Genomic DNA, 18,157 nt, shown 5'->3' with positions numbered 1-18,157 from the left:
CTCTCAGCAAAGGCAGTCACATATTTCCCCCTCTCTCTCCCTTGTCTCTCCTGACTGGCTCTTCTTGTTTCGTCTGAGGGTGTTCTCCCACTGTACAGTTGTAATGTAATGTAATGTGTATTTATATAGCGCATTTATTGTGTATGGCCATACATCCAAAGCGCTTCACAATCATGAGGGGGGTCTCTCCACACCTCCACCAGTGTGCAGCATCCACTTGGATGATGCGACGGCAGCCACAGGACAACGGCGCCAGTGCGCTCACCACACACCAGCTATTGGTGGAGTGGAGAGACAGTGATAGAGCCAATTCAGTGGACGGGGATGATTGGGAGGCCATGATCGTATGGGCCGATAGAGGGACTTTGGCCAGGACACCGGGGTTACACCCCTGCTCTTTCACGAGAAGTGCCATGGGATTTTTAATGACCACAGAGAGTCAGGACCTCGGTTTAACGTCTCATCCAAAAGACGGCGCCCACTGACAGTGTAGTGTCCCCTTCACTTTTACTGGGGCATTAGGACTCACTTAGACCTCAGGTTGAGCGCCCCCTGCTGGCCTCACTAACACCACTTCCAACAGCAACCTAGTGTTCCCTAGTGGTCTCCCATCCAGGTACTAACCAGGCTCAGCCCTGCTTAGCTTTAGTGAGTAACCGGTCTTGGGCTGCAGGGTGATATGGCTGTGACCATAGCTATAGTTACCTCGAACCAGGCCAAAGCACGATTGTCCCCCCTCTCGTCTCCCCTACGGCCCGCACTCACATTACATTCGACCTGGACACGCTTACGCCATGAATGCAATTTCTTTAGTTATATCACTTTAGTGGTTTGACATGCAGTGACGCAGTCAGATATTTCACTGAACAGATCAGCCACTTTTGACACTCATAAACAATCATTAAGTTCTTGTGCTGCAGGAATTAGGTTTGCTGAAGGTGCTGCTGTCGTGCAGTGAGGGGTTTGCGTCTTTAATAATCTACGACAGTTTGCGTTCAATGAACAGTAAGATTGATTAATAAATCCATATCAAACAGTCCCTTCAAAGTCACTTCTTGCTTTCAGTTTCGGGCTCAGCCGCATTATGCACTCACACAAGCGTACCGCGCCAAAGCCTAAGTGAACCGCGCTCAGGCACACCTCTTCCAACCGGGCCAGGGCCGGCCAAGTGAACAATGCCATGAACTGAGCCCGATTCAGCGCTCTCACACTTCTCAAACAATGCGGGAAACGGGCTTGGGCATGGTTAGGATAGCATAGTGTGAGTAAGCCCTTATTCTATCTCAGACGCTCTCCATGCCCTACTCTCCAAACAATAAGCAATAATGGATTTGGTTTCTGAATGCAGCTGACACCATCTTCTCGATGAGAACCCTGGGTTCGGGGGAACCCTACTGTCCTGCAGGAATGTTTGCAGCTGGATACATGATGGATGGGTGGGAGAAGTTGCGCTTCATGTGCTCTGTCCCTGGAGGATATTGAAGATATCTATTTATTCTGAACTTTGATAACCAAATTTCTGCTGATGGGCTTAGGTGGGGCCCTGGGGTATTGACAATTGATAAAAGTGGTCAAAACCTCACCAATCTGGCCGGCTGGATTGAAATGATGGTGAGCAGAGCTGTTAGTGCTTAGACTGTGGTTATGGACCAAAAAAATGAAAAACATCACGGAGAAACTAGCGTCTTTGCAACAAGATTTGGACAGACCTAGGGACCAGTGTTGGACATTAGATATCAGTGAAATTAGCAGATATTATTTTTTGTAAATGTAGAAAAAAACAAAAATCAAAACATGTGCAAAACAACAAAAACACTGATACAAAAGCGCCGAAAATAAATAAACGACCAAACAAAAAGCAAAACAAAAAAAGAAAAGAAACAGAATTAACAGAAACACAACAGAATTAACAGAAACAAAACAGAATTAACAGAAACAAAACAGCAGCATCCAGCAGGTGTCAAGGGCAGGAGAAGAGGCTCAATCCACAGTGCAATCGCTACACGAGATGCCAGTCATCCCTCCGGCAAAGCCAGGCGTCCGTACTAATAACTAAATAAAAAATATAACAAAAATCAGTTTCTACTCCTAGTAGTTTGATATGCACAGAATGTATGAGCGGTATCGCCCTACTTACCGATTGGGAAGACAGCAGTCACGGGAACGCGCATAAAAAAGTGTCAACAGAATCACGAGGGAGAGTTCAGCTCTATGAAACGCGACTTCCCAAAGCTCACAACGCCCCACAGTAGCCACTCTATGGTGCAACAGCAGCCGAACAGACACCAGCCTTCCAGAGCAAAAAAAACTGAATCAAACCCAACACAATTTGAAACGAAAGCGAAAATAGGGCTTAAACAGCCACTACATACCAAACGCACGGCAGTGACACACCCACCACAGGGAGTCAGCTGGACGATGACGCAACTTCCACTATTCTCCGACAGGCTTTTATACACCTCTTAACAACCCGCAGTTAGTAATGGGCGTACACCAAGGCTTAATGCAAAACATCTGCTACATTAACAAAAAATTGGAAACCTTTTTTCCTGTTCTTTCAGCTTCCCTGTGACACTCCTTGCAAGACAGCCTCAGCCAAGGCTGTTGCTGAAGACAAATAACTTCCCCAGTAGAACAATATAATCAGACGCTCTGAATTCCTTCTCCCTGTTCCTAGGACACCTGGCTTACACACACATCTGTACACAGCTACAGATAAACAATCACTTCCTCCCCTCGTCCTATGTCTTTGTGTGCTTTCACCGCTGGTGTGGGTAATCGGGTCTGTGACCAGCGGTTTTCTAGCTGCAGGACCAGATGGTTGTTGCCTATATCAGACTATCTCCACATCCCCTGTTGCGATATTATGTCTATGTTTATGTGTTTGTTGCTGGGGCTTTTTTACCCCCGGATCTCACACTACGCTACTTTAAGGACAGTCTGGGAGGTTTTTTTTTCCCCCTTTCTCCCTTTTCCCTAATGTGTCTTATTTGCTCTTTCTATAGCTACCTCTCATCTGACCTGTCTTCCCCTGAAATGTGTGATGTTTGTGTATGGTCAGAGGGGTCCAATTCTTCTGCATGTAACAGTGTATAAAGGCTTTTTTCATCATCATCATCATCAAATGTGTACTGTACAATATGTACTTTTATAACTGAAATAACAAATAATATGATTTAATTAATCTTTATTTATATAGCGCTTTTACAATGTAGATTGTGTCAAAGCAGCTTAACACTGAAGTTCTTTTTTTTTTTTTTTCTCGGGGTTTTCACCTTTATTATTGATAGGACAGTATAGATAATTGACAGGAAAGCATGGGGAGCAGAGAGAGGGGAAGGATTGGCACAGGACCGCGAGGCGGAACCGAACCCGGGTCGCTGTGAGCACCAGAGTGCATGTGTTGATGCACCACTACACCACCAGCGCCGACTTAACATTGAAGTTCTAGTAAATTGAAACAGTGTCAGTCCAGTTCCCCTTTGGGGAACATAGAATGCTATGTGGAAAGTTGCAACATGGGGGATTTTGTCAGAATTCAATCATCTGAAAGAGTATACAATCGGGCCAATAAAACGCGGTTGGCACTCGGGCAGGTCTGAGGGTTCCAGTGGGAGTAAATCCGCCACCCCCAGGCTCGTGGACCTCTCGCTCCTCCATGCACTCCATCCAAGCTTCAAGAGAGAAGCAATCTGTCTAACCAGATGGTCGCCCTTTCGCTTGATGACACAGAGGACCAGACTCATTGTCTCTCATGAGTGTTCCCTGATGTTTTACCTGATGTTAGTCTTTAATAAATAATAAAATAATAATAATAATAAACAGTATTACCTATATATATATATATATATATATATATATATATATATATATATATATATATATATATATATATATATATATTAGGGATGTGCAGAGCAGCCGGTATTTGTATTAGTATTTGTTGAGGGAGGAAAAGTATTTGTATTTGTATTTGTTGAGGGGGAAAAGTATTTGTATTTGTATTCGAGTAAAATTCAAAATGGTGCAAAAATATATATTTTTTCTATTACACTTCTAATTTACGTTATAGTGAAAGTATTGTTTAATTATACCCATTATATAAATTATAGATATGCAATATTGGTTGTTGTTTTTGAACATGTGACAAGAAATGTCATTGAAAAGAAAATAACACAGAAGCCATTATCTCATCCATGGTTAAACCAACAACTAATAAAATACCATTGTAAATATTATGAACCCCACCACCACCGTTCTTGTTGAAGGACACTGAATAGACAGAATAAAAACAAATAATACTTCAAAAAACTGTTCTTCTTCTGAAAGGACTTTTTTCCAATAGACAGAATTCCAAAAACTAAAATTAACTAAATTAATCTAAATAAAACCCTGCCTGGGAGATCTGGCAGAACAAAAGTATTCTATATAATACTAAAAGATACAGCCCTGCTATTGTCATCTGCCTGCCACAAAACAGACACAAAGTTTGTTTGTTTGTTTTTTTATGTTTGAAACTGACTTGCTGGGGCAGAATGTGGCTGTGTTGATGGTTTGGTGCTTGTGGAGGATTTAGCAGAACATAGCTGGGCTGATTGAGGGGATTGATGCTTGTGGGGGGTTCACAGACAGTATCAGGAGAGGATGCTTTTAGTGCATGTGATAATACATTACATAGAAGGTTGCGCAGTGGCACAGTGAGTAGCACTGTCGCCTGACAGCAAGAAAGTTGCTGGTTCGAGCCCCGACTGGGTTCTCCCCATGTTGGCGTGGGTTTCCTCCGGGTGCTCCGGTTTCCCCCACAGTCCAAACACATGCAATACAGGTGAATTGGGTAAGCTAAATTGTCCCTATTGTATGTGTGTGAAAGAGAGTGTATGGATGTTTCCCAGTGCTGGGTAGCAGCTGGAAGGGCAGCCACTGCGTAAATCATATGCTGGATAAATTGGTGGTTCATTCCACTGTGGCAACCCCAGATTGATAAAGGGATTTAGCCGAAAAGAAATGAATGAATGATTATGGATAGAAGATGTTGACAGATGTTTAATATCTCTGCCTCTGCTGATTTCACTTTTGTAAACATTATACAGTATCACTTTGTTTTATCTGCAGCTCCACTGACTGTAAAATGCTTCCACACAGAACCTGAAGGTTTTGTTTCTTTTGACTGGTGGAGGACCAAGAAATGGCTCAGCAGCAGTCTCACTTTTTTTCATGGTGCCCAAATGTATTTGAGGAGTTTCAAGTTAATAAAAAGTGACGGGAAGCTATGCTAAGGTTAACTAGCCTATAGCATATATCTTGCTGTCTGCAAAAGACAGTAATTTAGACGTACCATATAACTCCCATAAGTGCATACTATTCGACACAACTGCAAAAGCATCGTTTTAACCTTTATAAACGAACGTTAACGTTACTCTGTCAACAGTCTATTGTCTAAATTACCGCGCTAACAGAGCTAACGTTGCGTAAACAGAGCACCCGGTTGCAGACGTCAGACGTCCGAACAAACTCCGCTTCAACTCCGCTACAAGTTTATAAACTGCCTTTGGAACCCAATTAAGGTACAAAAATCTATTTAACAAAAACACTGATGCAGTGAAGTATTTTTTTTCGCTCAGCCGAGCCTTCTGTCTGTTGCTGTGGAGAAGATTGTGCCAGACACCTTTCATCTCCGCCCTGCCCTCCGACAACTGACTGAGCACATCTCTCTCTCTCTCTCTCTCTCTCTCACTCACTCACTCACTCACGCGGGCATGCACTGTGGTCTCATGAGGAAACGCTGCTTTTTGATATAATGTTTTTCTTGTTCCCGAATACAAATAATTTTTCAAGTATTTGTTCGAATTAAGTATTCGAAAAAACACGCTATTCGTGCCTTTCCGAATACCGTATTCGGGTTCGGCTCCACCCTTAATATATATATATGTATATATATATATATTGTCTCACCAAATGAGGTTGCACAAATTTGGGTGCACCCCAAATACACACCATAACCGCCTTTACAACTCATTCCATGCCTGGTCTCACCGGCATTAATAAGTGTGTGTGTATGTGTATATATATATATATATATATATATATATATATATATATATATTGGTTTATACAGGAATGGATCGGTCATAAAAGATGGGCATTTTCTCGCTGTTTAGAGTACATGGGTTATACATTCGTTATTGCTTTGCATTGTGGGATTGATCGAGTGCACTTCATAACGTTCATGATGGTTTCGGACACTAGAAGTGGCTGCTTCCTCAAATAGTGCCCTATTTAAATATATATGAGGCGATATCACATACAGTCAAGGAAATCTATTGGTCATTGACAATATCCAAGGTGAAAAACTGTGAAAAAAGATAAGAAAATTCAATGCAAATGTTGTGTTTTTATTCTCGTGAAGCTGCTATGAAAATACGTTCTTATGAACCATACAGGCCTACTGAGTTTTCACCACATTCAAATGAACAAGCTGGTAAAAATTACAGCGTCATGGATCGAGACACGCTCACAGTACATGAATGAGGAAGAAAAATGAAAAAGGCCTTTGTTTAGAGTAAACAAATAATATGCTGAATGACGGATGAGAGCAGGTATCGAATAATCACACAGTCTGAAGCTGCAGACACAAACATCAGACTGAGGACAGAAACACACCAAATCTGAGGTAAGAACAACTCACATCTACATTATTCACACAAACACACTTTTGACATCTGTTGTTCTTATTTATCGTGTGCATTTGTTTCTCTTTTACCTGCTCAAATGTTTTACTCTAGAATGAATGTTTATTCATCTCTATTTCTCTTCCTCAGAAATGGCCCAATCTCTATATTTCCCTCTTCTCCTTATTGGTGAGTGTGTTTGTAGTTTTATTTATGGCTTATAGTTTCATTAGGTTTGACTTTGATTTGAAAAGCATTCAGCACTTTGTGCCTCTTTCACAGCTCTCTGCTCCATATCTGAATGTGTTCAGCGTCAGTATCACTTTATAAATGAGCAGAAGAACTGGACTGAAGCTCAGAGATACTGCAGAGAGAAATACACAGATCTGGCCACCACTGACAACATGAACGACATGATCCAGCTGAACAAGAGTGTGAATGATGTACGTGTCTGGATTGGTCTTCAGAAGACACATGATAATAATTGGCATTGGTCTTCAGGTGATCCTGTGCTCTTTCTGAACTGGGCATCTGGGCAACCATACAGCAATGATAATTGTACTGTTATGAGAAATGGACAGTGGGTTGTTGGGCCATGTAGTAACACCTCATTCTTCATCTGCTACAACAGTGAGTACAAACCTTCTACAATATAAAAATATTAGAATATACTAGAAAATGTGATCTATTATGCAATGCATTTTCATTTCATTAAAAAATAGTTTCTTGTATGCGTGCTAAAGAATAGAGTCTGTTGGCGGGTTAATTGTTAGGCAAATACGTTTCTGTATATTGATTTAATATTGATTTATTTTCTATATATTGATTTAATAAAAACAAAATCAATTGGTAAACAAACAAAGTAAAAGTTGCATATCTGACATCTAAATGTATGACATTATAACAGTAAAATAGCATTTATGTTCAAGTGGCGCAGTGGGTAGCTTTGTCGCCTCAAAGCAAGAAGGTTGCTGGTTCGAGCTTCGGCTGGGTCATTTGACATTTCTGTGTGGAGTTTGCATGTTCTCTCTGTCATTCCTGCCAACATTTGTTTCTAAAAATCCGGGGTTGTGTCTTTGTGACTTTACAGTGGCTGTAAAAACCAAAAAGGGAGGTGAGGGAGTTGTATCTAGTACCATTTTAAGACTTTAAAGAGGCTGGAAAAACCGAAAAGTGGTGGGGAGGGGGCTGAAGGGGGTAACATGTATCCTTGAGGCACAGTACTAACAGAGTTCCAGGGCAGAGTATTTGATCATGATGAAATCCATTTAATCAAAGCAGATATTGCCAAAAACTCTAATTAAATCAAGGCTAAAAGGAAGTGGTCGCATGTTAGCAGCAGTTTTGTGCCTAAACCAAACATCAGCAGATGCATTATTAAGCTTCTTCAATCATTCATTCATTTTCATTTTGGCTTTGTCCCTTTATTATTTCGGGGCCGCATGTCTTTGGACTGTGGGGGAAACCGGAACACCCAGAAAAAACCCACACAAACGTGGGGAGAACATGCCAATCTCACACAGTAATGCTAACTGACCCACCCGAGCCTCAAACCATTGGCCTTCTTGCTGTGAGGTGACAGCACTACCTACTGTGCCACTGCGTCGCCCAATATTAAGATCATACGCTCAAAATAATTACACCATTTGTAAGAGTGTTTAACAATCTATTTCTTTCTTAACAAGCATTTCTGCTGATTTCACTGCTGCACATGTTCCTGCTTTTTATTCATTCATTTGTTTATTTAAAGTGAGCACAGGACTGGTGTTTGTCAATCAGTTGATGAACTGGAAAAATGCTCAGCGTTACTGCAGACAGAATCACATTGATCTGGTCAGTGTGAGGAACCAGAATGAGAGTCAACAGCTGGAGAAGTTCATTAATGACAGAAACTCATCTGGATCTGCAGTCTGGATCGGTCTGTTCAGAGACTCATGGCAGTGGTCAGATCAGAGCAACTCCTCATTCAGATACTGGAGTACTGGTGCACCTTTTGATCAACAAAATGAAGGCTGTGTTGGGGTTGAACGCTACTCTCAGGGACATTGGGATGAATACCTCTGTAGTTCCCCGTATACCTTTGTATGTTATGAAGGTGAGCAGATCCTCCAAACACACCCAAAAAATCCTCAGCTCGAGAGGACTGTTGCACAAAACTAGATGAACAAACTCGGGGTGCAGATTATGTTTCGGCTTGACAATTACAAAGAAATCTAAACTGCTTACAGCAGGGGTGTCCAAAGTCGGTCCTGGAGGGCCGGTGTCCTGCTGAGTTTAACTACAACTTGCTTCAACACACTTGTCAGGAAGTTTATAGCATATCTAATAAGAGCTTGATTAGCTTGTTCAGGTGTGTTTGATTAGGGTTGGAGCTAAACTCTGCAGGACACCGGCCCTCCAGGTCAGAGTTTGGACACCCCTGGCTTATAGTCATGGTATGTTGTTTTATAACACTTAATATAACCATTCTCCATCAACACTGGGTTTAATCCATGTATCATGATCAAATGATCCTGGATAATGTTAATTAAACAGTGGATGTGCAGCTAAAAGCCAATCACATGACACAATAGAGAGTCAGTTTGAGCAAAGCCCCTTTAAGGGAGTCAGCACAATGGGCTGTATGCACAACTAGTGTTTTTCGGCCACAGCTAAACTACCGATAAAAGGTTAATGTGAGTATTTTCAATTTGATAAGGGTTCTTTTACAGCATCAGTGATGTTTTGTAATTGAAATATAATTAGTAAAATAGACGTAAACATTCTTTTAGTAGTTCACAACTAAAATGAGATGAAAAGCCGTTTAAATGCAAGCACCATCAGTAGCAGCAGTCAAGCGCAGAAACTAACCGATTGTCCAGTCTGATTTAAATACACAAACACGATGGCAAGTTCCCACATGTCGACACCAGATTCACTGCACCTGTGCGCTCCTGATGAAACCTGTTAGTAAGACAGTGGAGAGAGTGGAAAGAAGAGAACCACAACCAAAAAAAAAAAACAAAAAAAACACGTACAACACAAATAAAACTCACTCAACTTCACAAACCAATAACTTTTCTTTTTATATTTTTTCTTCAATAACAAAAAAACTACATAACAGCAGTCAAGATCATTGATTTTTAAAGAAAGCACACCTTTAACATCGATTTAATATATCAGTTTCATGACAGTTCACTGGAAGCGCTTGAACTTGGTTACTGAAAATTAAGTCCCCTGTCCACTTTTCTGTTGATGTGTCATTTATGCTATCATTAGAATTATACAATTATTATTATTTCCTCATCTTTGGCTTAGTCCCTTATTTATCCGGCGTTACCACAGCAGTTCATGTTTTTGGTTGCTGAAAGAATCCTTTGCTCCTTTGGTTTTTCGCGTGCCATGCTCTCGTTTTCTGTTTCTAAAAGGATGGGATGTCAGAAGTACTTAAATAATCATGTTCCCATTATTATCATCAGCTCAAGAAGGTCATTATTTCAGATATAGACACATGGCGAGCCTTCTCTGGAGGAAGTGAAACCACTCGTGCTTTAGATGGCCTCTTAAATAACAACAGGACAAAGCAGGTTCTGCTCTTCTTCTTGGCTTTGTGGCTGTTCATCAAGATGACACCAAAATTTGTTTGTGCTTTAGTTGACCATGGCTCATTATTATATGTATATATTATTATGGTATAATGTCCTGGCTGTGTATTTAAAAATAGCCTGATCCGGAGCACCCAGTGGAAACCCACGCCAACATGGGGAGAACATGCAAACTTCACACATTATTACTATTATTATATTTTTATAAACCACAGACATACTATGTTTCCCGGAAGTTCCGGGAGTCTCCCGCAAATGCATGGAGACTCCCGGATGCCCGCAAACAAATCATAATCTTCCGGAAATCACGCGTCTCCCGCCCATTCTTTAAATACGATGCACACCCCTCTCCAACACAACCCTCCCAGCTCTTCAGGTACATCGGGCACAACTCAACCCCACCGATCTTCAGGGCTGTCGCATGCAACTTACCCCCACCTCTTTTAAGGTATGTCGCGTGCAACTTACGACATACGATTTTGACTCAAATGCTTTCTGTAAAAAAACCTTTGATTTGTAATGTAAAACATTAAAATATTGCTATACTTCTAACCCCCAATGTAAAAAAACAAAAAATAAATAAATGCTCAGGAACTGGAAGTGTTTTCAGATATATGTACATGACTTTTACTCTCAGCTGATTGGTCCAGTTTAGGTTTGAGATTTCTAAACCAGAATAAGACCTGCTATGGAGGGTAGGTTAACCATTTTGCTAAGTTACCATGCCAATGGATCCAGATAAAAACCAATCCATCTTCTTGATCTCAAACTCAGAGTTTACTAACTAAATGCAAACTTACCTGGGAGAAAACCCAAACCAGCTTTGTGCAACAGTCATCTAATGACGTAAAATTGAGTCTACATCAGAGGTCTCAAACTCAGTTTCTTGAGGGTCACAGCCTTGCACAATTTATCCTTAACCCTAATTATGTTTTTAACCCTGATCAAATTAATTGAGTTCTTCATGCTTGTTTGAAACCTGCAGGTATGTGTGTTGGAGCAGAATTTGAATGAATCTCTCCAGGAACTGAGTTTAACACCCCTTCCCTACAAGTCTACAATGCAAATTCCTCCACAGTGTTTGTTCTGCATGCTGTTGTTGATCAGTCTCTCTCTAGTTTCTGCTTTGTTTTGTGTCCAGATAAACTGATTGTGATCCAGCAGAATCTGTCATGGTCTGAAGCTCTGAGATACTGCAGACAGAATCATGTGGATCTGGTCTCGGTTCAGTCAGTGGAGATGCAGCGTCGTGTGATGAACGTGGTTAAACTGGCGTCTACTGAGGCGGTGTGGTTGGGTTTACACAACTACTGCAGCATGAACATGTGGCTCTGGCTGGGTGGAGACATGGTGTGCTATCAGAACTGGGCTCCAGGGAACGGCAGCACACCGGAAAACTGCAAACTGGAGAACAGAAAAGGAGCAGTTCAGTCTGGAGGAGATCAGACCTGGATCAGCCTTCCTGAATCTGACAGACTCAACTTCATCTGCAGAAACTACTGAGAGTGAGAAAGATGTGTTTGTGTGTTTACTCACTTACACTGTGTTTTTAACGAGTTAATCTGCTATGTGTACTTTAATAGCCAAGGGTTTTACTTCTGTATTTTATCTATCATAAAATAATATGTTCTTAACAACAATGTTTTAACATCAATGTTTAAGATTAAGGTTTAAGGTTCTTCAGTTTAAGATTCTTTAGATGTGATGTGTGTGTTTTCAGTGTGTTTTCTAGATCTGCTGGTGTTTGGTCTCTTCATGTTTTGCTGAATGTGATTCTGTGAGCAGCAGATCTTCAGTAAATCATGATTTGTGTTTCAGCTGAATGAAATCTGCTTTATTCTGAAAGGCAAAAGAGAAGTTTTGGTATAAAATGTGATTGATCCTAAATCCTGAAATAAACAGAACATCAGATGAAATAAACTGATCTACAGTCAGTATTTTTGTCTCCTGTTTATTTGCTAATGTCTCTCCAGCATCACAGTAATCAGAAAATTATTTGTAGTGCAAATATTAAAGTGTGTTTAACTGTCTATTTGTTTGGCTCATATTTAGTATGGACATTTCAGCTTCCTGGAATGAATGTTTCTGCAGGGATGATGGTTTTTATTGTAACGCCTCTTGCTGGTTTCCATTTCCAGGTGTTGTATTAACAAACACCTCCTATGAATTTAATCCGATCAAAACCAGTATTGGGTTTTATCATCTAAAAGCCTTGGTGATGTTAAATTGCGAAGATCTAAAGTTTACATTGAAGAGTGTGTCCGTAGCAGCCTCACAAACATTGATGTTTCACCACAAAACAGGAAGTTGTTATTACTCTGGCATGCTATGTCTGATCTGCCTCAATTCACGTTAGTTAAGAATCCTGACCTGAACATGTTGACATGCCAATAGTAAGTTACAGTTATAGCACCACCTGCTGGCAACAGGGAATAGTTGCATGTTTTATACTGTAACAAACTCATACAAATTTTATCAGATCAAATTCTTGTTTCATTAGTTTAGTCCAAAGGCCTTTGTGTTTTTAAATTATGAAGATCTAGAGTTTTCACCTAAGGGCATGTCCGTGACAATTTTCAGTGTATTACCATGGAAGAGGAAGTACTTGGCTATGAGTCAACCAGATAGTGTCTGATCTAACTGAAAATTCACAGGTTCGATTAGATTCTTCTCCTTAAGACATCTACATGCCAATATTAAGTCACAGTCATAGCGCCACCTGCTGACAGAAGTTCTTTTTGTTACGTCTTATTCTATCTCCAAGGCTCTCCTTGCCCTACTCTCCAAACAATAAGGAATTCTGGATCTGATCAACTGGTCTCTGAAAGCAACTGACACCATCCTCTCAATGAGAAGCCTGGGTTTGGGGGAACCCAACTGTCCTGCATGATTGTTTGCAGATGAATACATGATGGAAGGGTGGGAGAAGTGGCGCTTGATGTGTCTGGCCACTCTGTGTCTGGAGGATGTTGAAGATATCTATTTACTCAGAGTTAACAGGGTTTCTGCTGATAGGCTAAGGCGGGGCCCTGAGGTATTGAAGACGGATAAAAGTGGTCAGTGCGACTCAAAACCTCACCTAGCTGGCTGGCTGGATTGAAACGATGGTGAGCAGAGCTGTTAGTACTCAGACTGTGGTTGTGGACCGCAAAATGGAAAACATTGCAGAGAAACTCACGACTTTGCAACAAGATTTGGACAGGCCTGGATCAGTGATGGACCAGTGATGGACATTAGATATCAGCAAAATTAGCAGATAATAGCCCCTTTCACACATACAGACCTTTCCGGAAAATTGCCGGCAATTTTCCGTAAAGGTTGTATGTGTGAACAGGTCCTTTTTGAAAATACCGGTAAATTCGTTCTGGCTATTTTCCGGAAAGAGAAGTTGTAACATTACCGGCAATTTGCCGGAATGCTGCGCTGTGTGAATGCAGAAGGAAGATTGCCGTAATAAGCGCGTGCACGTCTAGAACGTGCTGACGTGAGACGTCTGCTTTAGCCAATCACAACAGTCAGACGCATTTACGTCCGCGCGGTTTGTGAGAATAAAAACCTTTGAATATTTTTCCAGACACAGTTAGCTGCTAGAAGTTAGTCAGATCACGTTTATATGTTCTTCTTAATGCCAACTGTGTAAATAATCATCGATGAGATGCTTATGATAAGCCGTTGTTTGTTTACCTTCAAGCTTTGCGTGTGCCTGTGAAACAGCCTGTGAGCGCCTGCACACGCACATATTATTAACATCTCGACATGCGAAAGTGATCCTGAGAAAGTTGTTCACAATATTGATCATCCACAGAGTTTGTAATTTAGTCAAATGTTTACAAACACAAGCGCAGCCGTTTAAAGCTCATTTGTGGTGAATGATGTCAGAATTTACCGATATTTTGGATTGGATGTGTGAATGCTCTTTTCTGGAAAATTTCCGTAACGTCCTCGCCTGTGTGAACAGCACTTTTTTAAATATACCGGTAAAGTCGTTCCGGAAATTTTCCAGATATTTACCGGTATCACTGTGTGAAAGGGGCTATTGACACAAATTTAAAAACCTTTTTCTCTTTCGGCTTCCCTGTGACTATCCTGCAAGACAGCCTCAACCAAGGCCATTTCTGGACATAAACAACTTCCCCCGGAGAAAAAGATAATGAGATGCTCTGAATTCCTTCTCCCTGTTCCAAGGACACCTGTTTAGGCTCTACAGGCTTACACACACACACACATGTACACAGCTACAGATAGACAATCACTGCCTCCCCCCACATCTCACGCCTTCATGTGCTTTCACCGCTTGTGTGGGTAGTCGGGTCTGTGACAAGCGCTTTTCTAGCTGCAGGACCAGATGGCAGTTGCCTATATCAGACTATCTCCACATCCTCTGTTGTGATGTTATGTCTATGTGTTTGTGTGTTTGTTGCTGCCCCCCCCCCCATCTCACACTGCCTTATTTTAAACGGTCACGAAACACCAAAACACATGTTTTGAGCTGTTGACAGTCGTATATGTGTCCCACACTGCTAAAAACACTATTAGGACACCTATATTTCACTAAAAAGAGTAAATTTGTTGTTTTTGCGTTATTTCAAGCAAATTCGTACTTCCGGTTAATGCATGAGTAAGGCTTGGTTCAAACCAATCAGCGCGCTCTATTGTGCAACTTCATTAATATTCATTACTGTCAGAGTGTAGACGGCAAAGACGCCACGTTGTGTTGGCAAAACAAGCGTGAAGTGTTGCTTTTATAGTTTGCTGCAGTTAAGTTTTGTTTTCATTTTCTCTCTGTGAGAGCTCAGTCTCACGTGTGGATTAACAGTGTACGCGACGCTCGACAACAATAACTTACGTGTCTAAGGAGGATTATTGTTTACCTGAGAGCTGTTCTCATCTGCAAACACTGAGATCCAGATTCGCTTGTAGTCTCCTCTAAATAAAGACGCGGCTCTAGTTGCTGGTGATTGTCCTGTCTCTACAGATTTGGTAAGTGAGCGACCAGTGCTCTTTGTTTATTCAGTTCGTATTTTATTCGTATCAAACAAACTATTGCACCGAGTGCAATAGTTAGCACTAACATTTACAACCAAACTATAACCTTGTGTTGGATTTTGTGACCGGAATAACACACGCGGCTTTCTGACGCTACCTGCCGTGTGTATCTAAGTTTCCGGGAAATGCTGAGTTTTTTTTCTCTCATTCGCCAGCGGTATCAAACATTGCATGAAAAATACACGCTTAGAGCAGATCCTCGAATCAAATATCACATTTGTCGGGAGGGACATTAATGAATTCCCTGAATGAAAGAGCCAAACTGCAGTTAAAGTCCACCATTTAATAATTTGGCAAATAATTCCACTACAGATGTCCATGTAAACACAGTCACATTGTCCGCTGTGGGTGTGTGTTTTGACTCTGAAATTCAGCGCGCCCAAATAGACACTCCCACACCATGCCTCTTTTCTTCCTCCGACACTCCCCCCTAAACAGAGCTGGACACGCCCACTTTTCTGACTTTTTCCAAAGTAGAGGTGTGAAAACACACTGCTGAAACGAGGGTGTTTCATGGCCCTTTAAGGACAGTCTGAGAGGAGCGTTTTTTCCCTTTCTCCCTTTTCCCTAATGTATCTTATTTCCTCTTTCTAAAGCTACGTCTCATCTGATCTTTCTTCCCCTGAAATGTGTGATGTTTGTGGTTGGTCAGCGGGGTCCAATTTTGCTGCATGTATCAGTGTATAAAGGCTTTTTACATCATCATCATCATCAAATGTGTACTGTACAATATGTACTATTTTATAGCTGAAATTACAAAAAATACATTTCTATTAATCTTTATTTATATAGCGATTTGACAATGTAGATTGTGTCAAAGCGGCTCAACACTGAAGTTCTTGTAAATTGAAACTGTATCAGTCCAGCTACCCTTCAGGAGGGGAACTTCAATGCTATGTGGAAAGTTCCACAATGGGGGATTTCATCAGAATCCAATCATCAGAAAGAGTATACAATCTAGCTAATGAAATGCTAATGAGTTGCTACATACAATTAATCGTATATGTCAGCGCTGCATGTGGCAAGCAGAGGCATACTTTTAGCTTCAGATCCTTTCACGAATCGTCTGAGAGAGCTGATGAGGGTTTCTCCCTTGCCTGCCATTCTTTGGGTCTGGTCCTCCAGAGCTGTTTGTATTGCTGCTAAGTTTCCTAAAAGAGCAATACAGTTGTGCAGCGCGTCTTTTTCAGGATATTGTTCTGACCGTGTGTTTCTGGATGTGTGGTTTCCTGTCCCCGGATGATGGGCACGAACACAGCGTTTCATGTCTGGGGGTCCAGCATGTTAATGTGGTGCTCGCGGGCACTCCATGCCATCAAGCTGGTGATGCCAAAAGTCCAGCAGGGAGGCCTGATTCTAGGGTCTCATAGAAAACAACACCGCCAAAATCTGGGCCGAACAGGTTGCAGCCACTAGCTTCATTGTGCCACCTGGAATGCGACACACTCTACGCTCATAAACCCGCACACTCCACACATGATGAATTAGCCATTTCATTGTCAGGCATGCAAATATTTGAAACCTGATGCATGCTAGGATTTTTGTTGGGGAACAAATGATAGTTTATAATAATTCAATTCAGTTTTTAATTCAGCTTTATTTGTACAGCGCTTTTACAATGTAGATTGTGTCAAAGCAGCTTCACATAAATGGTCATAGTATCTTAAACAGAGTAGTTCAGTTTTTAGTGTTTAAGTTCAGTTCAGTTTAGCTCAGTTCAGTGTGGTTTAAAATCATTATTGAGAATCCAAACACTGAAGAGCAAATTCATCGATGCACAGCTCTAGCGATCCCAAAACCATGCAAGCTAGGGGCAACAGCGGAGAGGGAAAAAAACTTCACGGATAGGCGAGAGAAGAAAAAAAACCTTGAGAGAAACCAGACTCAGACCAGGGCACAGACCATTTTAATTTCTCCGCTGGCCAAAAGTCTTGTGCAGAGCTGCAGTCTCAGTGGTGGAGGCTAAAAGCTGGCCTGGAGCTGCTGTCCCTGGAGCGTCACAGGACGCTTTTTACAATAATGCTTACTTTAAAACGCGCGCCTACTGAAGGGCAGGACGGAGGGTGTGCCGCATCGCGGGGGCACTTTTGATCATTTTGGAAGGGCACTTTCTATCCAAGACTAAAAAGGGCATGTGCACTGCAAAGGTTGAGGCCTATGTGTGCACGTGCCTGCTCAGTGGTCATGACTTTGACGTTCTTATTACTTTTATTCCTTTATTCTAATTAGCATACTTTAGCTTTCCACCTGTGAATTTACAGTGCTTTCATATAGAGGTTTAATGAAATTAATTTATTTTGTCAAGAATAATTTTTACAATTTAAACAATTGACATTTGTACAGTCAGGATATTTTATATCAGGATATTTTATGTATATTAATGTAATTATATTCCATTCAAAGTGGTGCATTGTTATTGAACCTGCTGTTTATCATGAATAGGGCGTTAATTGATCTATGTGCTATAACATATATAACAGGATCATCAAAGTAACATTCAAAAAGCAACTCATGAAAACATCTTAATAATAGTAATGTCTTATTCAGATTAAGGCAAATATGTAAATTACTGATGTAAACATAGTAACTAGCTATGTTTCCATCCAACAATGCGAATGAACTTTATGCGCAAAACTGGAATATCGCATGAAAGAGGTGCGAATAAAGGAACGTTTCCTTCCAACTCGACAAAGCGAAAATTAAAAACAAAATCGTCACATCCTGATTAACTGGCACCAAATATCAACAGTAAAAACTGAATTTGCTGCGGTAGGAGAAGCTGCATCAATCTTTTCTTCATCTAATAAATCACTTGCGCCTCAGAAGGCAATCCTGACATGCAGTGAACACGCGGTGCGT

General features: G+C 41.1%; 1 protein-coding gene and 1 long non-coding RNA gene across 5 annotated transcripts in view; both read left to right on the top strand.

The window, feature by feature from the left end:
• LOC147842925 (uncharacterized) overlaps nt 1-18,157 on the top strand; it is a 959,952-nt gene that overhangs the window by 675,927 nt on the left and 265,868 nt on the right. The gene's annotated exons all lie outside the window — the stretch shown is intronic.
• si:dkey-88n24.9 overlaps nt 1-18,157 on the top strand; it is a 203,030-nt gene that overhangs the window by 26,785 nt on the left and 158,088 nt on the right. The window contains exons 1-5 of one of the 4 annotated variants that reach the window (XM_087259458.1): nt 6,407-6,670; nt 6,819-6,857; nt 6,951-7,298; nt 8,419-8,763; nt 11,394-12,283. In XM_087259458.1, the coding sequence (XP_087115584.1) occupies nt 6,821-6,857; nt 6,951-7,298; nt 8,419-8,763; nt 11,394-11,755 (1,092 nt within the window). In that variant the 5' untranslated portion in view covers nt 6,407-6,670; nt 6,819-6,820 and the 3' untranslated portion in view covers nt 11,756-12,283. 4 annotated transcript variants of the gene reach the window in all.

Source organism: Danio rerio, chromosome 7 (assembly GCF_052040795.2).
Source record: "Danio rerio strain M-AB ecotype USA chromosome 7, GRCz13ab, whole genome shotgun sequence".
NCBI lineage: Eukaryota > Metazoa > Chordata > Actinopteri > Cypriniformes > Danionidae > Danio > Danio rerio.
The sequence above is the reverse complement of the archived record's forward strand: the minus strand, read 5'-3'. Positions and strand labels throughout refer to the sequence as shown.